Here is a 24,393-nt window from a genome sequence, read left to right on the forward strand (position 1 = left end):
ACACTACCAATCCAAAGAGTCCAAAATAGAATATTTAGAACAATTGCTAATGCGCCCTGGTATACACGCAATACTGAAATACACCAATATTTGGAAATGCCAAAGTTCAGGACGAGATAAAAAAGTACAAAACGCAACATCGGGAACGCTTGCAGAAACATCCAAACCCACTGGCTTGTGGGCTACTGACTGCTGATAGAGTCAAAAGGTTAAAACGGGCAGATGTGCTCGACTCTATGCAGATTTGAGGACAGTGGTCCCCTGGTCTGCCAACGCCACTTTATGCCTACCACTAATTTGATTATAGTCTGTCGACTGATTGCAGATTTTGTACAAAAGATTAATGTAGTTAACTATTTGATCAACGGTGCCCAGCTATGCTGATGCTCGTGATAAGTTGAGGACGGTAGTTGGAATGATTCCACTCTACTAAAGAAACCTTTCCTTACCTTATGGCAATGACAGAATGACCAATTCCTTATGATGGCCCTCTATGCAGAGCTTGCATGGAGATTGAGAAACCGATATACTTAATGTATCTTAGACGTAGCCTACGTACTATCCTATTAATCTGTGAATGCACGGTGGTAATGGATAAACGCAAAACTTATTGGTTCCTCTGCGACACTCCCTAAGGCTATAGGCTACCTGGGCGGCCTGCTAACTTAGCAGGCCGCCCAGGTTTCCTCTCTGTTCCATCCAGCCGAACTCGCTCCAGAAGCTTAGCAGTGCTAAGTTTTAAGGGCGTACTCGGATGGATGGAATAATTCAGCGGAGAACAACACACAACCGCCAACTACCTGGATAAGAATGGAAAAGGCCCTGAAGGAAGAATCTCTACCTATGCCTATCTACTTGTACTTCTACTTCTTCAGTTTGGCAGGAGAATAGAGTAAGGTTAATTGTGAAGTCATATCAATAAAATAAAAAAAAAATTAAAAACTACCTATTTACTTGTATCTGAATATCTTTTATAGTTTCAAACACTCAATTATACGGAATAGATATTAAATCTGACACTAAGTACCTGCATGTATCTACTTACTTGAAGAGATTTCAACAATCACATAATTCTATTGTATCCGGTTCTTTGCTTTAATTATAGTTCATTAGCACGTCCGGCCATTTAGCCTTGTCTGCTTTATGGAATTGACGAGTTATCTTAATTAGATGCACAATAATTTTAATATTTTGTATTGGAACCCGCACGCATGAAAATACAAAGGGCACTGTCTCTATTTTTAGAACTCCCGCCTGGCTGTATTGATTATTTACTGATTGAAGGAGGGAGGATATTGTACCTATCCCTACCTGTACTTTCAATCAGGCGTCAGGCGTGCATACTGCATATATCAATAGTGACTAGGTAAATATTTATTACATACTAGCGGGCGCCCGCGACTTCGTCCGCGTAAAATTCAGTTTTTCATAAATCCCGCGGGAATCATAGATTCTTCAAAATGGCGATAATGTATAGATGCAACACTTACAAATAAGTCCGTTGTAGCGATTGCAATGTCAGGCTAACACAAACAAAATCTGTCGACCATCTAGTGCAAGAGAAGTTTGATATTTTAATAAAAAATATTGGAACCAGTATATTTTTCGCATATTTTAGAACTAGACACAACACCCGCGACACCGTTCGCGAGTTTCTTTTTTAGAAATCCCACGGGAACCATGGGTTTTCCGGGGTAAAAAGTAGTAAAATTTTCTGCTCCAATGTCAAATTTATCTATACCTATACCAATTTTCACCTAAATCGGTTCAGCGGTGTGGCCGTTAAAACCTATAATGTAACAGACGGACTTCTTTCGCATTTAAGATTATTATTAGTAAGAATATGTATTACTTTTATCGGTCTCAGTCCCTTAGCCATGTGACACGTCGATTCTCTTATTACAAACGCTAACGCTTCGACAACAAAAAAAAATTTTGGGAATGACAGATCCGATCAACAACTTGATCATGTAACGTTTATAGTGAATGTAATTCCCATCCATTTTTAAATTTTCGAAAAGTTAGCGTTTGCAGAAAGTCGACGTGCCACATAGCTACAGGCCCTGTATATATGGTAATATCTACTCTACCTACTGTACTGAAAACTATTAATTCCTATGGGAGCAGTCAACAATTAAGATTTATGGTAATAGACATAAATAAGTGTAATATTTACATGTTTTAAATACAGGCTAAGGTCGGGCGCAAGATAGCATATTCTAGGCAAGATGTTAGAAAGCAAATTGAATGCTGTTTTTTTAAAACCAATTTTATCTAATGTGACCTCTTATAATAAAATGGCACACAATCATGTAGAAAATTTCACCTTAAAACTGGCCAATTTTGCTTTGACAGTTTTAGAATTATTGGTAAAGAGGAGGAAAATTTTACCTAAAGACCTTTAAATATAGTCCAATATTCAATAAAATCCCAAATTCAGAGCAAATTCAACCTTGAGGATTGAGTTTAAGGTTGAATTGAATTAGCAAATTCGACTACTTGAATTGAGTGCCAAGAAGTTGTGAATGGCACTAATTTTTTGGCCGCTGATTGTGCATCCTTTTTTTTTATGGAGATCGATGACTGTAAACTACTGAAAAAAGAAAATTCAAATATCGCTCATCTCACTGCCTTTGATTGTTCGCTAGTAGATAAATCACATTCGCAACTGCTTATTTATAAATCAAAATATAATATTAATAAAGAAATCTGCCTAAAAGGTAAAATAAAATTAAAATAAACAAAAGTAACTCACATTATATTTGTATAATATTTAAAATATATTTTTGCATACAACATTAAAATTATAACTAGCTAAACAGTGCATATTATTATAAATACAACACAATTCCCATAATAATATTTTATACCTAAAACATAATTGAGACCACCAATATAAAAATGATTTGTGATGAATTTTAAAAACCCTTTAAAGCAATTCTTCACACAGTGGTTTTCAAGTGATTCACCAGTACTTCTGGAGTGACTTCACCAAATCCAAGGGATCTGTTTTAGGTCCGTGACGCTCAACTGGAACACCGTTCTTGTCAATAATGAACTTTGTGAAATTCCATTTGATGAAATCTCCTAAAGTGCCTCCTTGCTTATGCTGAAAATTTATAATATTTATTTTAAAATGACATGTATTATTTAGTCAGGGATCATTTTGTACACCTGATTACTAACAAGCTAATTTTAGGTGAGTTGCTTCATCTCGATGAGATGATTAACTTTTTTATTTACGAAAATCCTTGATTCTGGTAGCTAACTGAGTTACCAGGACATGAAAACTTCAGGGCGTCGGAACTTGATAATGTACCACACAATTTGTAGAACATTGTGGCGGTTAAGTTGTATAGCTATTAATAATTCAACAGTAAAACAAAACATCTCATTAGTAACAACTTTTGTTACTCTGCCCTCCTCCAACTTATATCAATAAAGAGGTTATTAAAAGTTGTTATTAACCAGCAGCTGTTTTTTTTAGATTGGTATAATATTATTATTTAAAATATGTACCTTCAAAAACTTCCACAAAGGACTTGCAGATTCACCATTGACATCAATCTTCTCAAACAAATCAAACTTCACTTTGCGGTCTTTCGCAAAACATACTATATCTTCTGAATTACCAGGTTCTTGTCCAGCAAACTGATTGCAGGGGAATGCCAAGATGCGTAGACCTGTAAGTTTAGAAGCCTTTAACAGAAATAAATGCCGCAAGATCAGGGATGTCGTACCAATGGCACAAAATTTTGGGCCTGCCACAATCAAAAAATATTTTTTTTTTATTAATATGGCAAGCATGTGCTTCGAAACAGTGTAGTACAAAAGTTTTGAAGTGGTTTAAGATACTAAATTATCTGTCATGTAACTTGTAGCAAGAGAAGTCACACTAATTTTACTTCAATTTAAATTATGCATTGCTGAAAATGAGTTGTTGCAAAATTTTAGAGTTTTGAGTAATTCCTAATTATTGTTATTATTTACAATAGTCATTATGTACCTGATTAAATACTAAAACATAATAGCTAGACAAATAAATGTGGGCATTTTACATATTAGCAATTAACTGATGATAGAATATGTTGCTGTATGCTTTATGTTACTTATGCTTTCTGTAAAACCTTCAAAATATTTCCCATAATATTATCATTGGTTGTTGAGTATTGTCATAATTTTCCATTCAACATAGGTAACAGGTTTCCATGTTTTTATTATATTTCAATATCCGCTGTATACCTACCTTGTTATAAAACCCAGCCCTGATAAGATCAATAGAAGACATAAACTTGTATTAGATAAAACCTACAGATATTGTAACTACTAATAATAATTATAATCTATTTATTACTTACAGTATACATTAAATTAATACATGATTAGATCCCTCCTAACGCTATTAGATAAAATACATAACTACAGTGATACATAAAACCTCATTATTTTTTGAGTTTATTATATATATTGCAATAATCAATCAAATTTATCAAGTTATATTTTTTTATAGAAATCTATACTCTGTTGAATGTGCACTGTTTAAAAAAAACAAATTAAAAATGATGGTATAAATTACTAATCATTTCACACCTAATAATTGTTATAATTAACTTGTTCTCAAATTAATGAAAATAAATTTAATTAATAAGCTTATAACAAACAGTTAATAAATAGTTAATATATATTGAATAACATTTTATAAAAAAAACAATATATAGGTAATTCAAGTTGTGAAATGACTTGCATTTTCTACCTTCATTTTGTTTGTTGGTAAACAGTGCACATTGAGTATGGCTATCAAACAAATCTCAAAATTGCAAAGTGTAGTGCAGCCATAAGATTTGTAAATTCCTGCTCCAGTTGTGACTCCAGCGGGGACCAGCACCGAAGGGACCTATGTACAACGGCCAAACCTTAGTGGCCAAGTGCAGAAAAGGCCCAGAAAAAGAAGAAAGAAGAAGATTTGTAAAGTGTGATTGCAAATTTAAACTGGATGTAATGTAACCAGTGCTTACCATTATTTTCAGCATACTGTTCGTACAGCTCATTCAGTTGTTTGTAATTGTTTGCAGTCAATCCACATTGGGAAGCAACATTTACTATGATGCAGACATGACCTTTGTACTTGTCAAGTTTAACATCCTCGCCCTTTATGTCCTTTACCGTGAACTCATGAATACTTGACGCAGATTTATAGTCGGGATTGCCTTCAGCCATTTTACTGTAATCAAAGATAACTAATGCTAAATAACTATTTCAATACAGGAATGTAACAGATTGACTTGATTTCGAAATGGATTGATTGCTAATAGCAATTAGCATATCACTAAGTAAAAAATGTGAAAACAAATTGCACGATCTTCCTTTAAAACGGCAATTCTTCCTACACCTATTAACGTGTGTACGTAATACATTGACATACCTATTTGTTTACCAAATTATCAATTACAATTTGACATAGAGACAAACTTTGTAATTTGCGAGACAGGCACAGGAATGACATCATTTTTTGAATATAGAATAGAATACATTTAATGTTAATACAGATGCGTTATCGTTTAATTCGCTAGTCACACATTATTCCTATTTATCGTAAAATAGTAAAAAAATAATGATAAAGCCGGTTAAATAGCCGGCTGTTAGCTGCCGGCAATTATGTAATATGTTTTTTTTAATACGCAATAGATAATAATTTTCTATACATACAGTGTACTTAGCTGCACTCGTGATAAACAAAATAAATTACTCAAAGTGGGCACAACAAGCCTCGAAATTGTTGTAATTCCAATTGTCATGATCATAGACAGAAAGGATAAGCGACAAGTAAAATAAAGCAAGACACAAACTGATTTTTTTTTTTGGTATCGTAACAGTAAAGGCGCCTGTAGACGATCAAACGTTTTTAAATCTAACATTTACATTAAACAATCCAATAGGCTACTCGCCTGGTGTACTTGAAACTCTAATCACATTTTTATTTGTGAAAATAATCTCGTAATTGTAATATTTTTATAAAACTAAATTGTATTTTTATCACGTCACCTCAAACGCCAATCATAAACTGTGACGTCAGTCGCTACAAGGCATCGTTTTGTGATTGGCGCTTGCGGTGACGTGTTAAATCACATCACGCTGTGCTCTCTATGAATGAAGTCACTTGCTAATGTGTTGTGTTTCGGCGGCAAAAATTTTACGTAGAATTTTTTTCATTAATATTATTTTTTTTACTGGTTATTATTGACGGGACAAGTTAAAATATACCTTAGAATACTTCCATAATTCAGTTTAAACGCTGTTTACAAAAGAGGCAAGTAGCCTATTCAAACATGTTTGTCAAATATTTTGATAGTTTGCAACTTTGTTTGAGGATGATGCGACGTATTAATATGTAAAAAAACAATCTTGGTAACTTACTTTAAACTTGTGTCGATAAAGTGGCGTAAAATAGAGAAGTCAATCTGCGAATGAGAGATACTAAGCTCTAAGCTGTAAACTCGAATATACCATAATTTTGATGTTCTAAAAGTTGTCTTTAGAGTCTCATATAATTTAGATCTGCGCTGTAATGTAATGTAAGTCTAAGTTATTCAAGGTTAGATACATTACAGCGCATGAGCGTAGACCTACGCAGACCAAAATTATAAGAAGCCACAAAAAAAGTTTTTCGCGATAATATTTTTCTTTTTATATAGTGCAATTGTGAAAATGCTAAGCTAAGATTTAATGAAAATGTGTCAGTTTATTAACCATGAAATAACTATAATTTAAATCGGAGGACCAGTTACGTGGTCGTGTCGTATAGTGTAGTGAATATTATTTTTAACCTGTGTCTGATTTGAACACAGAGCAAAAATCAATAATGTAGAATTGACGTTTGTCTTGTATTTTGTAATTTGTATTGCCGATTGCGCCAATCGCGAGGCCGAATCTTTGGTTCAAGAAAATTAGTGAGCAGACGACAAAACCCTAAGCCAGCAGCGCAATTTTGAGATTTATTAATTTTGAGAAGTGCTAATTGAAGCAAAAATGGCTTTCCTACTTCCAAACATCTATAAATGTTTGTGCTTTAGGAGTCAAACCGGTCTCAATGCAGTGCAAACTGCGTCGTACCACGCGAATGTAAGTTTGTTTTTCGTGTTCAAAGTCAAGGTTTATCGATTTTTCTAATTTCGAGCTTACGTGATTGAACTTTACTACTCCCTAGGCGAAGGCATCTTGGTAAATTTCCAGAGAGAACTTGTAATACTATAATTGGGTCTAATTCTAGATTGGTATACTTAGTGGGTATTATTGCTGGCTGCATTTAGTTTCTGATTTTCCAGCAAAGAAGTTTATTAGTCTGGTATGATTTTACTTGCATATTTCTTCCATCTTCTGATTGCAAAGTGCTAAATTAGGTAAAGATTGTGATCAAGTTAAAATTTTCATTTTCAACAGTCATCCTGAACAATCAAAAAATATGTTTAGTCAAGACTTGATAACAGATAATTTTATATGAAAATAAATAAAAGCCAATCAGCCAGTTGAAATGTTACATATTCTGTGAACAAAAGAATTTCAGAAATAATTTGTATTCATAATTCCATACTATAATATTATAAATGCGAAACTTAAGTCTGTATGTCTGTTATTTTTTCTCGGCTGAACCACTGGATAAATTGAACTTTGCAGCAGAACATAGGCTACTGTTTATACAATATATTGACATTGTATCATCAATATTTAATTTATTATAATGTTGTAACATCATGTAATTTTTTGCTATCAGGTTATTGACCACTACGAGAACCCTCGTAATGTCGGTTCTTTGGACAAAAAGGATAAGAGTGTGGGCACAGGTTTAGTTGGAGCACCAGCTTGCGGTGACGTCATGAAACTGCAGATCAAGGTGGATGAGAATGGAAAGATCATTGACGCAAAATTTAAGACTTTTGGCTGCGGATCTGCTATTGCTTCAAGCTCTCTTGCTACTGAATGGGTGAAAGGCAAGACTGTTGACGAGGCACTGAAACTCAAAAATACAGATATTGCTAAGGAGCTGTCTTTACCACCAGTCAAGCTTCACTGCTCTAGTAAGTCTTTACTTTTTACTCCATTTCTAGAAACATTGTCTCTTTTCTTCTAGTGTCTCTGCAGGTCTTTATGCAGTCCCTGTTTCATAATCATTTTCAATCTATTCTGATTGCTACATTGTCTTTATAAGTTACAAATCTTTGCTAGAGAACTTGACCTGAGAATTTATGTTATCTGCTTACCTTGTATTAATGTATGATTTTAGTATTTGTTAACATTTATATTCGTAAACTGATTATTATCCCTACTAGGAACTTTATTTTAGGTAAGAAAATATGGCTATACCATTGAATAGACATGCAATGTCTACTTATTACAACTTATTAACTTTATTATTTGTATTAGTTGTAATATATTATGTAATACATATGTAAATTTTAATATTATATTTACGTATATATTATATTATATTTATATATATATATATATTTTTTTTATTAATAATTAATATATATAATTACATATAATGTATTGCACCTTCCCGCTCTTTCTTCGCAAGTTCTCTCGTCAGGGGTTGCCTGGTAGAGATTACTTATAGTAATAAGGCCGCCTTTGCATGCTAAGTTAATTAAATGTTTTTAATGTTTCAATTTATAATTGTATTTTTGTGTGCAATAAAGTATTTCTTCTTCTTCTTCTTCTTCTTCTTCTTATATGTAGTTTTTCATTTTTAAAAGTATGTGATTATTCCATTTTACATCAGGTAGACAAATATTCCATCAAATAATTATATTAACAATTAGCATAACGATTTACCATGCTTCTCTAACATGACATTGATTTTGGTGTGTGTTCTAAAGGCACCTAAGAAAAGTCTGCCATTATATGACTTAAATGATGTTAATTGTTTGATGGACCCTGTAAATTATTTTATATTGTATACAAACATTATATTGTATTGTATGTAAATGTATTTTGTTTTTCTACAGTGCTTGCAGAAGACGCCATCAAAGCAGCACTCTCCGACTATAGGATCAAGCAACAAACTGACAAGAACTAAGTATCACTTACTAAGAATGATGAAATAGTTTAAGAGCTGTCAGATATTTTTATACAAAAAGTATTTTACAAGTGCATTAACTACCTATTGAAAAATATCTACCAGCTCTTGGTCTATGACTGGAACAGATCTGTGATGGTATTGAAAGTTTATGGGATTTCGAATGATTAGATTTAGTGTAGATGTTCCCATTATACCATTGTATTAAACAATGAATATTGAATATTCAGATTTTAATGTCATCGTTTTATTTATTAAAACTTATTGAAATCCCTGATAGTATGTAAATGTATATTGATTTGTTAGATAAATATTTTATTGTAAATTATGTTATTTGTTTTATTTCAATTGCTAAGTAACATGTGGTTTATAATTCTTGGTTGCTATTGAAATGAATATGCCAATAATTTCAGGGGTAATGTTTACTTCATAGTTTATAGAACCATATGTTCTATAAACTTTGAAGTAACACCTGTTTCAGATAATAAACTGTGGCTGTCCCAGTTTCTTTTTGAAATAAATTTTTGCTCAGTTTTTAGTTTTTCATAAAATTTCTAAAAATATATTGTCTTTATGTAAAACACAATTTTTATATATTCAATATAATCTTATTTTTATATTTAAATCTCTGGAAAAACTAAACACATTTTTATGCGGTTTTATAGGTATAAGAGCATAACTTCGACCCAAAAGCTAGTACTCATAGGCTTAATTTGGGTTTTTATAGCTTGGCAACTTCGTAACACTAGATGGCCCGCGCGGGCCATCTAGTGTTACGTTAGGGGGCGTGTAGCGATGAATGAAAAACCCACGACTGATGCACCTCACTTCCCCGCACGCACGATTTCACACCCGCGCATTCTTTATCCCCGTCGCTCGCATATCATGGGAGTGTCATCAAATAACTTGCCAGACTATAGATAACAACATGAAAGAAAAATAGTTACCATTATGTATAAACAAACCATTCTTCAATGGTGAAAACCCAATATAAGTCTAAATGAACCATCCCATCATAGATAAATTAATTTACTGAACTCATTACAAATTTGGCAACATGCGGTTGCATAATATTTCGTTTGTGTCTATAAATAAGCAAGCATTTGACGCTGAAAAATCTCTACCACTTGATGATACATTTTCTGAGAATAGATTACCTACTTAAATAGCTGAAAATGTTAATAACAAATGTTCACAATTGTTTACAAAATCTCAGAATAAAGATACTTACCTATACAAGGAGACGAATATCTTAGCATTCCATTCCAAGGTATCAAGGTAGATTTAAGAGTCGGTAGAGAGTACTGAGTAGGTACCTAAGTACCTATATTATAGATCTATGGGTATAAACTACAAGTTTTTGGCCGTTTTTTATGCCATTCAACTACACAAACGGGCATTTTTATGGGGCTCTTTACACGACGACGCAACAGTTTTTATAAACGCGTTAGATCATTAATTCTTGATCTTTGACAGAGGGGTAACAGTTTACGAGGCAGGTCCTTTCTTTTTAATGGTCTAAGATTACCATAAATCAAGTTATATGAACTATGTAAAAAACTAAAGGTAGGTAATAAAAACATTTTCAATTTATATAATATTTATTACATTACAAACATTATACATAAGTGTACATCTAAATAAAACTAGTAGTAAACTAAATCACAATGCCCAGTTTCTGCAGAGCGAGTTGAGCCGAGTCTGCCTTTGCTTGCTTCTTGTTCGCGCTCGCGACGGCCGGCTGGTATTCTACACCGGCAACTTTCACCTAACAATAACAAGTATAATAATCAACAGTGTTACCAACTCTCCAAAATATTTATCCCTAAAGTTTGTGTCAAAACCCCTAAATTTAATTAAACGTCTTAATTATTGAGTTGTCCCCCTAAAAAATATAAATTCATAATAATTTAGAAATAATATGATGTAATATGTTTCAGAAATCTATATTTAATACAGACAAAATATTACGTCTTTATCTGAAGATACAGATTTTTTTGAAATCACATGTTGACAATGAATAAATTTAACAATTTTTTTTATTCGATGGAAATTGCCGCCATTTGAGGCAAATGTGTTGTAGAATAACGTATTATATGTCGCTATAAGTCGCTAGGTCAAGAAAGAAATATTAAAATTATCATCAATAAAAATATTAAACAGTTCAAAAAATCCCTAAAAATTTCAGACCCCTAAAAAAATCCCATTTCACTTATTTGCCCCCTAAATCTGGGGGAAAACCCCTAAGTTGGGAACCCTGATAATCAATCATTACAAACCGTACCGACAAAGACGTACCGCCAAGCGATTTAGCGTTCCGGTTCGATGTGTAGAAATCGAAAAGGGGTGTGGATTTTCATCCTCCTCCTAGCAAGTTAGTCCGCTTCCATCTTAGATTGCATCATCACTTAAGTACCATCAGGTGAGATAAAATATAAAAAAAATATATAGAGCCGTGATAGCACAGTGGACATGACTAATCGTATATGCCTAATTTTATTTGAAATTTTGAACTTTATTGCACCACTGAAATGAAAGCGAAAGATGAAATCACGATTATAAATAATTAATTACGAAAAATCGAAAACCAGTGACGAACGAAGATAAAATTTTGTAGATCATAGCTACTTGGCACCCGCTAAGAATATTTACCGGCTAATTAAAGAGGTCTATGGGGCCAAAGTCGCGGGTGTTTGCTAGTTTATCTAGTATACACTTTTACATTTTTTTTTATTCTTTACAAGTTAGCCCTTGACTACAATCTCACCTGATAGTAAGTGATGATGCAATCTAAGAAGAAAGCGGACTAACTTGTTTGGAGGATGAAAATCCTCCCACACCCCTTTCGGTTTCTACACGACATTGTACCGGAACGCTAAATCGCTTGGCGGTACGTCTTTGTCGGTAGGGTGGTAACTAGCCACGGCCGAAGCCTCCCACCAGCCACAATCAACTATGACTATGAAAATGATATTTCACACCAATTTTTTCTTTAAAAGAATATATGCCATATGTTTTTTTTTAAATATGACCAATATTTCCATTCCCCTTCAACTAGTCGGGAAAGACTGTGCTAGGAGTGGGTATGACAATAGACCAACGGGGCGGGGATCGAACCACCACCCCTCGGTGATGAGTCCGACCGCTCTTACCGTTGTGCTATTGAGGCTATTAATTTATATACCAGTCAGTATTTATGTTTAAAAAAATAATCAAACCTTAAACAGGAAGTTCTTCTTATGGTCAGGACCGCACTCGAAGCACAGACTGTACTCCGGAGGTCCCAGCTTCTGTTTGGAACAATACTCCCCCAACAAAGACACGGGGTGTTTACCCCCCGCCACCAGGGGCGCAGAGCCACCTCCCCCTCCTCGCCTTATACCTCGCTGTGGTTTTGCCTACAGGAATAAAAATAACTCAATGAGTAGGTAGTACGTACTGTTGCCTGACAAGTTCGTTGATAACACTCCCGTGATATGCGGGCGACGGGGGGAATTAATGTGAAATCGTGCATACGGGGAAGTGACGTGCATCAGTCGTGGGTTTTTCATTGATCGCTACACGCCCCCCGGCCTGCGCACTACATTGGGAGTGTTACGAACGGTTGCCAAGCTATAGAGAAGCGGTTACAAGCATAATAATAAACTTTTTAACATTAAAATGGAATCGACTTCAAAGACGTATTTCAGTTATTTTTTAACACAAAATTACTAAACCGATTTTGTATGAAAATGAAATAGGACCAATTTGGAAGTATACACTTTCAAACGAAAAAGTAATTTTCAAAATTAGTTTATAAATGACGAAGTTATGAGGTAACAAACATTGAAAAAAAAAATATAGAATAGACACCTCCTTTCCAGTCGGTTAAAGTTTCGACATAAAAATAGCGTGGCGCAGGAATAGCTGACTGAATATTATTTGCAAGATTAAAATGTAATACATAACTGAAATGGTTAAACCTATGGTTCAGAGACTTAGTCGCTAACTATGGGCCTCATACTCAGACCAACTATTGTATAGGACCTGCCTCGCTAGGTGTCACTTTTCTGTCAAATTATATGATCAACGATCTAATGCGATTATAAAAGCTGTCTCTACAGAATCGATGTAAACTATTTGTAATCGTATTCGTCGGTTAAAGAACTCCCTAAAAATACCTTTTTGTGTAGTTGAATGGTGTAAAAAATGGACAGTAACTTCTAGTTTAGTTTAAGATATATACCAAATCTAAGGTCGTTTTCCTAAGAAAATGTCAGACAATTTTGTTTGTGACTATGAGTACGATACAGGTCCTTCTATAATTGGTCTGAGGCCTCATATGAAGGCTCAGTCACACAGCGATGGAACGAGCTATGCTCGGAGTATCTCTGTATATTTTTTTATGATATCCTGCTTTGTATCCAAGGCCGTAAAATATATTTAAAAAAATATATATATCCTACTTTCGGAGAAAGTATCCCGCTTTTTTCACTCAAAAAAAAATCTTTCAACGCTGATCGTGGTGTTTGCAAGTCTCTACAAAAAGTCTATGTCGTGCATTGGACGTCTATCGGCTGATATAATAATGATGATGATGATGATGATGATGATGATGATGATGATGATGATGATGATGATGATGATGATTTAAGTACTGGGTATTGTGAATTATGACTACTTAAAAGATATTATCAACTCTATGTATGATAATAAAAAAAATCTTATAAATAAAAAAAAACGTGCCGATGAATCGTGCTATACTTACAGATCTTCCATGCCTCGTACTGACCTCTTCTTTCGATGTCAGACCTCTAGTATCCAACTTGACCTCTAACAGCAAAGGCTGAAGGGTTCCAGTTCCTTCTTTGCCCAAACCCTGGCCCGGAGTCCAGCCCATTTTCTGGAGCAGATGCATTCCCATACCGCCCTCAACCGGCGCTGCGCGTACCAACTGATCCTGTATAAATACTTTGATTAAACAATTTCCAGAGAAACCATAGACAAAGACAATAACATATAGTTTAATACTGGCTGAATTCGCTTCAATTGTTTTTCTATGTATAATATCTAGCTCTCGACGGTTTTTAGACATTTTTTGATTTTATGGAACCCAAAATAGTCGGAGTTCTAATTTACAAAAAAAGAAGTAACACATTTATTTTACTTTACTGCGCTCTACGGTTTTAGCCATTCTACATGACCAACACTTTATAATAATAATAAAACAATTTAGTAGTAAAAAATAAAATTCTACTATTCACAAGTAAATGAATCAGTATAATAGATGCAATTGACATATAATAAGTTTTATTTCTACAACATATTTTTCAGTACCTATGTAAAATATTTCTACACGCATATAACCAATATCAATAGATAATGTTCTACCCAGAGATATTCTGTCAATTGATATTTCGTTCTAAAAACCTAGTTTATAGTTTTAGTATGTGAATGTTTAAAATATAGTAAACAGTTTTCTTAAACATAAAGCAAATCTTTGATTAGGCTTCATAAATAAACTTTTTTCTAGTCCAAATAATTCTATCCATGACATTTAATATACATAAGAATATATCTTCAAAACAGAACAATTGGATTTTCCAAAAATTTTGTACCTAACATATTCCTATATTTTCAATACCAGTTTTAGGAAGCGAATGTATAATATAGCATAGTAAACACTTTTCATATACATATACACAAATATTTATTTTGACTCTATAATATACTAAGGAACTCTTCTGTGGCCCAAATTCTGACTATGGCAGCTAAGATACATAAAGACAGACTTCAACACAGTACAATTTCCAAAAATTTGGTAAGTACCTAACATGTTCCTAAATTTTTATTTCCAGCTTTAGGAAGCGAATGTATAATATAGTATAGTAAACATTTTTCTTATACATATAAAGAAATATTTAATTTGGTTTTACTATGGAGCTCTTCTGTGGCCCAAATTCTGACTATGACAGCTAAGATAAATAAGGATATATCTTCAACACAGTACAATTTGACTTTTCGATATATTCCTCCATTTATATTTCCCCTCGCTGTTATTACCTCCTTGTTGTCCTTACCTGTAACTCTGGTACATAATATGCACCTATTGTTGGGCTGTGGTTGGTCTACCGTGGCACGCGACTCCATTTCTTTTACAGACTGTAACAAATATTCATGAATTCCCCATAAAAGCCTAGGTTTTTCTTAGAGCCTTGTTTCATGGCTAAAAGAATCGCTAGGCTATCGAAATAATGATTCGAAAAGTCCCGTTAAAAGTTATTTTATTATTTGTACAAAAGCCAGGCAGTATTTTAAAATTATCATTTTATAATACTTGTACAATTTTTTATTATTAATTTTCGTTTCGATAAATAATTTCAATGTCGCAAGGACAAAGACCATCTGTTGGAATTATAATATGTTTGCTCTGTAATAGTGCAAACAAGACTTTGCGAGCAAGATTCCAAAGTTAGATACTATTTGACATCACAGTACATTATTACAGTAGGGGAATACTGAATATTTGTATACATAATGTTTATAGTTCGATTTTGTTGAAGGTGAATGTATTTAAAAATAAATTATATAAAAAATGTTCAGTAAACAGAGTTTGCCAGTGTTTACTGTAATTTTAATTTTCTAAATATAGAAGTTGACCACAATTTTGAGGGCAGTACTTATTCGGAATTTTGAAAACAATTCAGTGAAGAAAATCTCAATATAAATATTATTTTTTAGTTTCTGTAAATTTCTAATTTATTCAATATTGAGATCTAAAACAACGCTTCAACGCAAAACAAACAAATATATATTTTTTTTTATATCCACACAAAAAATAAATTTTTGTCCAATATGTCTGTGTTTATGTTTAAAAGTGCAGTTAAATATATAAATAAATATACTTCAAAAACATTTCACCTTCTCAAAATCAAACTATAGTGTTAAAACTGACATGCCATTTTATTGGGTGGTACTTTTCATGAAAATTCACGAAAATCACCACGCAATAAAATAATTTTGTGCGCTTTGCGTTTAGTGTAACGAGCGAACTAAAATAGTTCTGCCTTTACACGTTACGGAGAATTTCGACACGTGATGGTTAAAACAACATTTACTTGTGTACTTTTATATCTACAGTATAATATATCAAAAATCCTGTCAGATAATTAGGATGTAAATAGATATTGTATATCGTCGTCCTTATAATAAAAGAACAAAGCTTTCTACCTTGTATATATAAAATTAAATAATACAAAATTGTAAAAACGCATCGATTTGTAACTAATTTTAATCAAGTTGTAAGTACGTACTTATTAGTGAATGTTGTATAATGTACTGCGTAGGACTCAATTGAGCGGTTCGTCAATAGTAACAAAATTGTGATCGTGTTGCATTATTAATATTTCCCGGTGCTATACTATATTTTTCAATATTTTCCAACATAACGTAAATACTGGCCTTGTGAACAACTTTATATTAATTGGAATTTAATTAATATATGTCAACAAAAAAGTGTATACCACAGACAAATTGTTTTTTTTTTGTTGACCATAAATATAGTCAATATGATCAATAATCAGAGTTATTTAAACAAGTAATGTTGTCATAACCATCGTAAATATTGCACTGTGAGTCAGAAAGGATAATACAAAACGTATTATAAGTTCTGACCAAAGCCTCAGGACCATAGAGTAGGTAACGCGTATCCCGAGCGGCGCTTCGAGCTGAAAGAAAAGTTATTTAAAGTATCGCAGTATTGAACAGAACGGGGACGTAAGTTTACGATTTTAATTATCACCATCACTTATGGAACATTATAAGAAATGAATTCATAACTCATAAGCAAGTGTATTTAAGTAGTTATACTTTAGGTACATATTTATATTTTCATATTTAAATAAAATATATCTTTTCGGAACATGTTAATATAAAAAATTTAAATATATTGTCTTTAATTATGATATAATGAGGATACATTACATAATAGTTGTATGCAACGAAGTTTACAACTTTACTAATATAATGTTTTAAATTACATAAATATAAAGGATATGAAAAAGACATTAATTATTGGAAAAAATAATGAAAAATTTCCAAGAAGCACTCAAACTATCTACTATTTCATATAACATTACATAAATATAGGTGACAACATAAATTATGTATATAAAAGCACGATATGAGTAAAAAAGTTAATAGTCATTAATTTTATTGTTAGTTATAAAAAAATAACTTTCCCCGATTCTGTTTAATACTGAGTTTTTATATGTATGTTATATACTTATGTATTGATAATATATAGATCACCAAATCTAAGTGCTATCAATAAAAACAATTTTGTGATACAATTGTATACATATTTGTTAAAACAATTTAACTATTTTACTGCACAAAATAGATTCGAAACTACATTTTCAAAAATTTGCAAAAGTAAGAGATATCTTTAGTTTAAAATGTAGAACATTGAAGAGATTTAGTAGAACGAGGGCATATACACAGACCTTCTTATTTTAATAATAGCTGAAACATTGTCAGATCATGCTTCTACCATAGATAAATATGGTTGGCTCAGACTTATTACATAAAGACTAGTACAGCACCTAAATTCAAAACCAAAATTGTCATTTTGTAAGGAAAACGAACTTAGTTTAGGTTATATATCTTATACTATACAAGAGGTTGTTGACAGATTTTTACACCATTTAACTACACAAAAAGGTATTTTTACGGAGCTCTTTAATCGACGAATACGATTACAACTATGAAACGTCGATTCTATAGGGACCGTTTTTATAATCGCATTAGATCGTTGATCATATGCTTTGACAGAAAAGTAACGTGCAAGGCAGGTCCTTATGTAATTAGACTGAGGGTTTAAGCAACTATAGTGTTGCCAGATTTTTTTTCGTCGGGATTTAGGAACTTCTTATTGAAAAAAAAAAAGCGGGACATCGTAAAAGTAGTAATCAAAAGTTATGAATCTTTTTATTTGAGCTCAAATTACGTTTACGTGACAATAGTTAGTAAAAATATCTATAGAAAATGTATTTCAATAAAAATATGATATTTTAAATCTGATTTGTCCTATCGGTAATAGTCTTATTAGTCTTCTGATTTAAAACAAAAACTGAAATCTAAATAAAAGTTTTATTCAATAGAAAAATATGGCGTTTCAAACACTAGCCTGCGAAGTGTGTGTGCGCGGGACCTTTAATTTTAATGTCTCTATGGTCTCAGTTTAGGCAATGATTAGTGACCAAACAGTCTGTACATTTGTAGTAAGATATTTTTTAAATTTTTATCTCACTACAGCGAAGCTAATGTTATATATAAAAAATCTCCTTGTAATCCTTTGTAGGAGTAATAATACTTTAGGGACCAACATCATTTTTCAACGTCCATATTATAAAATTAAAAAGGACATGTCTCAATTTTGTATGGAGGCTGGGTCTTTACTCAGAGTGTCAACTAAGCAGAACAAATTATTTTTATCTTAAAAGAACATAAAATATAGGGCATAAATCAAAAAAAAAAAAATTGGAACCCGCATTTGTATTTTTACATTAGCCGACAACATTAATTGAGCATTTTTATCATGGCAACATGTTTGTAACTCACACCCTGTCAGATTGTCAGTGATCTTCGAGTAGTAGCGTTCGTGTAGGGCGTTTTTACGATTTAAGAATTTTGTTTGTGTAACGCTTCTCTGTCTATGAGTTTCTTCATAACTTGTGTCTTATTGACATTTGACAATATTACATGACATTGACAGCTTACACCGGATATGAATTCAATTCCAGGTGTTGTATTGGCTGTTTTGAACACTTTTATTGTATTGTCTATGTTAAATTTGTAGACAAGGGAGCGAAATGAATAAAATATTTATCTAATTAATGGGGGATTCAAAAAATCTGAAAATTATTTTATCAACAGCAATTGTTATCAATTGTAAATTATAATACTGTATGACTTTTTCATTTCAATAGAGCAACTGTTGAGTTTCTTGCCGGTATCTTCTCAGCAGAACCTGCCTTCCGAACCGGTGGTAGAATCTTTACAAATAGTCAACTGACGTGTCAAAAGTGCTTGTAAACTGATCCTACTTGAAATAAATGATTTTTGATTTGATTTGATTTGTATCTTCTAGCCGTAAAAAATACTACCGACCTGCTTATAAATTACAAATATCATAGCCCATTTTGTCCCATTTTAACACCTAATATGGCAGATGAAAAGAAACTATTCCGAGCAAGTGAGATGAAAATACTTTTTTTTTTGTTTATACAACTTTTTTTTGTTTCTAGATACTATTTGAAAACCACCTAAGGATATCTCTTACATAATAGAGTTACAAACAGACAAGTTTGCGTCATAGTATGATATAATAGTAAGCAAACAGCGTGCGTGCGCGCGCGAGTACGTACCTTCTTGGCCCACGCTTGCGTGCCGCTGGCCAGCTCGCGCGGAGTAAGGATGTTCGCGCCCGTGGAGCCCGTGAATTGTCCCAGGTTCGACAACTTGGCCGACCAACCGAACTGAGGACGGAAACATATTTATATTATTTATACAACTAGCGGACCCGGTCAAGCTTCGTTTTGACATAAGTGCACTTACTCTACCCTTCTATACCTCTACCCCTACCCTACCGCTTGACTCTTAAACGTTTGTATGGGAAATAGAAAAGGGTTGTTTTATGGTTTTCCCGGCAATTATACTATTTTTTCTTACCTTTAAAACCTTCCCTATACCTCCACAAATATTTCAAGACCAAGATAAGATAAATCCGTTCAGCCGATCTCGAGTTTTAGCGAGACTAACGAACAGCAATTCATTTTTATATATTTAGATGATATTAAATAACACTGTAACACAGTATTCACTAGTAGAGGGGCAGGGCTTCAACTTATTAAAAAAAAGAAAAAAAAATACTGTTGGATGTGTTACTTAGGTCAGGAAAAATGAGGCATTCAAAAGAGGAAATTTCCACATCTCAATGTTAGTTGTGTTCAAACGGTATTTAAACAAATAACACCTAAATATCGTCTAAAATGTCGAGTTGTGTGTTTAGGAAGTGTAAAAACTATATATACATAAATATATAATGGAGTTAAAGACAAAATTGTGCATGTGTGCGCTCATTGGAGTAGCTGAATACGGATCACTTTTTGCGGTGATTTTGTAGGACGTAACATACCTATCATCATCATCATTATCAACCCATATTCGGCTCACTGCTGAGCTCGAGTCTCCTCCCAGAATGAGAGGGGTTCGGCGAATAGTCCACCACGCCGGCCCAATGCGGGTTGGCAGACTTCACACACGCAGAGAATTAAGAAAATTCTCTGGTATGCAGGTTTCCTCACGATGTTTTCCTTCACGCTAGAGTCAATGATATTTAATTCCTTAAAATCCACACAACTGAAAAGTTGGAGGTGCATGCCCCTGACCGGAATCGAACTCACACCTTCCGGAATCGGAGGCAGAGGTCATATCCACTGAGCTATCACGGCTCTCTATAGTATAAAATAGGCTGTTAATGATAAATACTTACACCTGTCATACTGGACATTTCGATTTGTTCCTGTTCCTTACGAATGAGCGACAGCTTTTGTGTCACCAGCGCCGCCACGTCTTGCTGAAAATAACATAACAGTTAAATAATTATCTCATATGTTAACTGCCTAGTTCCAATTAGCGTATGTGGCATGTGATCACAAGGTCCTAGGTTTGAATCCTGGGTCGAGTTATACTGAGCGTCTCTATTTATAAAGTTCAGTATAAAAAGGACATGTCCCAAAATGGGCCTTTATTATTTATAATTTTTAAGCAAGTCGATAGTATTATTTACGGATAGAAAATACAAATTGCTGTTGAGAATATAATTTTCAGAATTTTTTCAGCATTCTTTAGATAAATATTTTTTTTGCTTCGTTCCCTTGCCTACAAATTAAACATAGACAATACAGTAAAAGTGTTCAAAACAGCCAATAAAAACACCTGGAATTGAATTCATATCCGGTGTAAGCTGTCAATGTGATGTAATATTGTCAAATGCCAATAAGGCACAAGTTAAAAAGAAACAATTTATCGTAGACAGAGAAGCATTAAACAAAAAAATCCTTAATTTGCTTTAAACACGCCTTAAAAGAACGCTACTACGCTGATCACTGACAACCTGTCAGGGTGTAAGTTGCAAGTGTTTCGACATGATAAATATTCTTAAATAATGTTGTCAGCTAATGAAAAAAAATTAAAAAAATGCGGGTTCCTTTTTGTTTCAGGTTTTAAGCCCTATATTTTATGTTCGTTAAGGATAAAAATGATTTGTTCTGCTTAGTTGACACTCGGAATAAAGGCCCAGCCTCCATACAAAATTGGGACATGTCCTTTGACTGGTTTAGTCCGCGAAAAAAAATATTTAACTGTAATTAAAAAATAATTAAATATAAAAGAAAAAATTAAAGAAAAGCAAATAATATTGAAACTTACCAGTTTTTGATTGTCAATACCCGGAGGATATGCCTGCGGTCCCGGTGCGGGCAATGCAGGAACTGACGCTAATTCTGAAAAAAAAATCAATAATTAAACATTGAAACGAATTACGACTATTGAGTTAACCCCTCTCGTAATGAGAGGGGTTAGGTCAATAGTCCACCACGCGGGCCCAATGCGGATTGGCAGACTTCACACACGCAGAAACTTAAGAAAATTTTCTGGTATGCATGTTCCCTTACCGTTTGTGACACGTGATATTAATTTTTAAATGCACACAACTGAAAAGTTGGAGGTGCATGCCCCGGACAGGATTCGAATCCACACCTTCCAGAATCGGAGGCAGAGGTCATACCCACTAGGCTATCACGGGTAGGGCCGCAAAGTAACGCCTGCTTCTATCCAATATCATTAAAGGTGTATTATTGTATGATTGTAAGTTCAGTTTACGCTATTGTGTCGTGACGTTGTACCATCATTTTGTGATAGAGGATACACCTCGAACAGGTCCCAGGACTTGTGACCTTTGGTGAAGGTTTAAGGGATCCCTTTAGAATGCATCAAGACTTACCATCCCTGCCCGTCATGTTCTCCATGCCCACACTACTATTTATGATCAACTAGCGGACGCCCGCGACTTCGTCCGCGTGGAATTTAGTTTTTCACAAATACATCGGGAACCATAGATTTTTCCGGGATAAAAAATAGCCTATGTGTTAATATATAAGGTTATAATATATCTTAGTACCAAAATTCAGCTAATTCGGTTCAGTAGTCGAGGCGTGAAAAAGTAACAAACATTATTATCATCAAAATCATCAGTTTTCGAAAATCTCGGGAAATCATGGATTTTTTTGGGATAAAAAGTAGCGACTAGCGTATGTGTTAATCCAGAGTAAAATCTATTTCCATTCCAAATTTAAGCCAAATCGCTTCAGTAGTAGCGGCGTTAAAGAGTAGAGAGTTTACTAACGCGACTAGCAGCGTGACGGTGTTCACGCTGCCTAACAAAGAACTGAACTCGAGTCATCCAATACCTTTTTATTTATACCATCACTGTTGCAACAACTTCGTTCAAATACCTCCTATTTGTAATAATATGAATAATTAATGTTGATAAAAGAGACAACTTACGACTCCCTGTAGTGAAACTCTTCATATAAGCTGGTGCAGTCGTCGGCGGTGGCGGTAAGGCCAGAGGCTCCGGACTATAAAACACAAGAGTAGTTTTAGGATGTGCACAATTTTAGTATACTTATTTATTATGATTTAAACATTTTATAAGAAGACAACGAAAAAATAATTAGCGAAATCAATCCATCGAGTAATGCTGTGCCCAAGGGACATAGTGTTTCTTACATTTATAATTCATTATAGTAATTTCTTTATTAAGGATAAAAATTCACAGTCATTTAAAAGTAACATAATGTAAATACAAATACTCTTGTATTAAAAAAAAAACGTAAAGAGTTATCAAGACCAAAACGAATATCTTTATGTTCCAACTCTTTAATCACAACTAATTAAAAATAAAAAAAAAATTGACTCGAATTGAGAACCTCCTCCTTTTTTTCGAAATTGGTTAAAAATACTCAAATGGTCTAGCTCTAGATTAAAGCCTATGAATTAAATACCAACTTAAATACAACTCCAGGAACAATGTGTTAATTTTACAGACTTTCATAGACTAATTTTATAGAGTTCATTCATGAATTTCAAAATATTAAAATATCTTTTGATTTGTCGGGAGACGCGTAGGATTAAAATTTAATAAAATGATTTTAAATATATAATTCCAACTAACCTTGTTTTCTCTGTAGACGAACTTGGTTTATCTGACGATTTTGTATTAATCTTAGCGACTTGCTGGAAGAGAAGTTTAAGAAGAAAAATTAATCAAGTTAAGATGAATAATATAATACCTATCTATAATGTAGCCAACATAAAAAATGTAAATACTGTAACCATCATATATGTGATATGATGGTTACATTATTTAGTTTGGAGAAATAAATATCTTGAACAATTTTCTTAATAAAATAAAATTAAATATTGTTTGAACGTTTTATTATAAAATTACTGTCTCATTTTTGTTTTTGTTATAAAAAAAAATATTTGCCATATTCCCAACTATTCGGGAAATACTGTAGACATTGTAATAAATATAAAATTCTAAATTATACTGCTTATAACTTCCTCGTTTTTTTGAATTCGGTTAAAGAGCAACTGTTAGTTAGTTAGTTAGTATATTGCCGGCCTTAGTTAGTATATTAACTGCCTCATTGGTCCCGTGGTTAGCTAGTTCAGCTACGGACAATGAGGTCCAGGGTTCGAATCCCGGGTCAGGCCAACAAAAACAAATTGGGATTTTTCTTACAAGGAAAAATCTTAATAGCAGCCTGGAGTTGGGAAGTTGGCGGTGTTAGTACACCCCCGTGCCTCGGAGAGCGCGTAAAGCCGTCGGTCCTGCGCCTGATCTCTCACCGGTCGTGTCGGTCTGCCGTCCCATCGGATTTCGAGAGTGAGGGAAGAGAGAGTGCACCTGTGCTTGCGCATACACTTGTGCACTATAATATCTCCTGCGTACATGGCTAATCTCACCATGAGATTAGCCGCCGTGACCGAAAAAAAAAAAAAAAAAAAAAAAAAAAAAGTCGGTCGGGAGCATATTATTATATTGCCGGCTCTTCTCAACAGATTCTGTCTACCGAACCAGTGGTATGTATAGTCACTAGTGCTTTGCAAACAGACAAACATGTCATTTGACTTGAATTGAATGGATTTTGAAATACAAAATAGGTATGATAATAATAAATGTTCTATTTCATTACCATGTTATCCTTTTT

The 24,393-nt window shown here is 33.5% G+C and overlaps 3 protein-coding genes across 7 annotated transcripts in view; 1 reads left to right on the forward strand and 2 right to left on the reverse strand.

Annotated features, from left to right (window-relative positions):
• Nucleotides 1–2,739: 2,739 nt before the first annotated feature.
• LOC112048102 (uncharacterized) lies at nt 2,740–5,864 on the reverse strand. The gene is made up of 4 exons (XM_024085483.2): nt 5,707–5,864; nt 5,016–5,221; nt 3,520–3,683; nt 2,740–3,109 (listed from the first exon to the last, which is right to left on the reverse strand). Exons 1-4 carry the CDS (start codon nt 5,799–5,801, stop codon nt 2,966–2,968), a joined length of 609 nt encoding a protein of 202 aa, XP_023941251.2. The 5' UTR covers nt 5,802–5,864; the 3' UTR covers nt 2,740–2,965.
• A 1,027-nt stretch (nt 5,865–6,891) lies between these two features.
• Nucleotides 6,892–9,401, forward strand: LOC112048101 (iron-sulfur cluster assembly scaffold protein IscU). Its single transcript, XM_024085482.2, has 3 exons — nt 6,892–7,119; nt 7,769–8,072; nt 9,003–9,401. The coding sequence occupies exons 1-3, from the start codon at nt 7,027–7,029 to the stop codon at nt 9,071–9,073; spliced, it is 468 nt and encodes a 155-aa protein (XP_023941250.1). The 5' UTR covers nt 6,892–7,026; the 3' UTR covers nt 9,074–9,401.
• Nucleotides 9,402–10,655: 1,254 nt separating this feature from the next.
• LOC112048087 (protein Son) overlaps nt 10,656–24,393 on the reverse strand; it is an 18,967-nt gene continuing 5,229 nt past the window's right edge. The window contains exons 6-14 of one of the 5 annotated variants that reach the window (XM_024085462.2): nt 24,379–24,393; nt 23,352–23,413; nt 22,682–22,755; nt 21,545–21,618; nt 20,607–20,690; nt 19,480–19,590; nt 13,845–14,012; nt 12,292–12,471; nt 10,656–10,841 (exon numbers count right to left, since the gene is read on the reverse strand). The exon at nt 24,379–24,393 is cut by the window's right edge and continues 132 nt beyond it. In XM_024085462.2, the coding sequence (XP_023941230.2) occupies nt 10,731–10,841; nt 12,292–12,471; nt 13,845–14,012; nt 19,480–19,590; nt 20,607–20,690; nt 21,545–21,618; nt 22,682–22,755; nt 23,352–23,413; nt 24,379–24,393 (879 nt within the window). In that variant the 3' untranslated portion in view covers nt 10,656–10,730. Of the gene's footprint in view, nt 10,842–12,291; nt 12,472–13,820; nt 14,013–15,132; nt 15,215–16,365; nt 16,780–19,479; nt 19,591–20,606; nt 20,691–21,544; nt 21,619–22,681; nt 22,756–23,351; nt 23,414–24,378 lie in introns of those variants that run through there. The other 4 variants (XM_024085461.2, XR_002887001.2, XM_024085464.2 and 1 more) reach the window with 4 other exon arrangements.

Source organism: Bicyclus anynana, chromosome 13 (genome assembly GCF_947172395.1).
Source record: "Bicyclus anynana chromosome 13, ilBicAnyn1.1, whole genome shotgun sequence".
NCBI classification, from domain to species: Eukaryota; Metazoa; Arthropoda; class Insecta; order Lepidoptera; family Nymphalidae; genus Bicyclus; species Bicyclus anynana.

Coding starts and splice junctions, on each gene's coding strand:
- LOC112048102 (XM_024085483.2), bottom strand. CDS start 5,801: ATGATCATGACAATTGGAATTACAACAATTTCGAGGCTTGTTGTGCCC. Junction 5,222..5,706: donor CGAGTGCAGCTAAGTACACT/GTATGTATAGAA, acceptor CTTTGATTACAG/TAAAATGGCTGAAGGCAATC. Junction 3,684..5,015: donor ACAGTATGCTGAAAATAATG/GTAAGCACTGGT, acceptor CTAAACTTACAG/GTCTACGCATCTTGGCATTC.
- LOC112048101 (XM_024085482.2), top strand. CDS start 7,027: ATGGCTTTCCTACTTCCAAACATCTATAAATGTTTGTGCTTTAGGAGT. Junction 7,120..7,768: donor CTGCGTCGTACCACGCGAAT/GTAAGTTTGTTT, acceptor TTTTGCTATCAG/GTTATTGACCACTACGAGAA. Junction 8,073..9,002: donor AGTCAAGCTTCACTGCTCTA/GTAAGTCTTTAC, acceptor GTTTTTCTACAG/TGCTTGCAGAAGACGCCATC.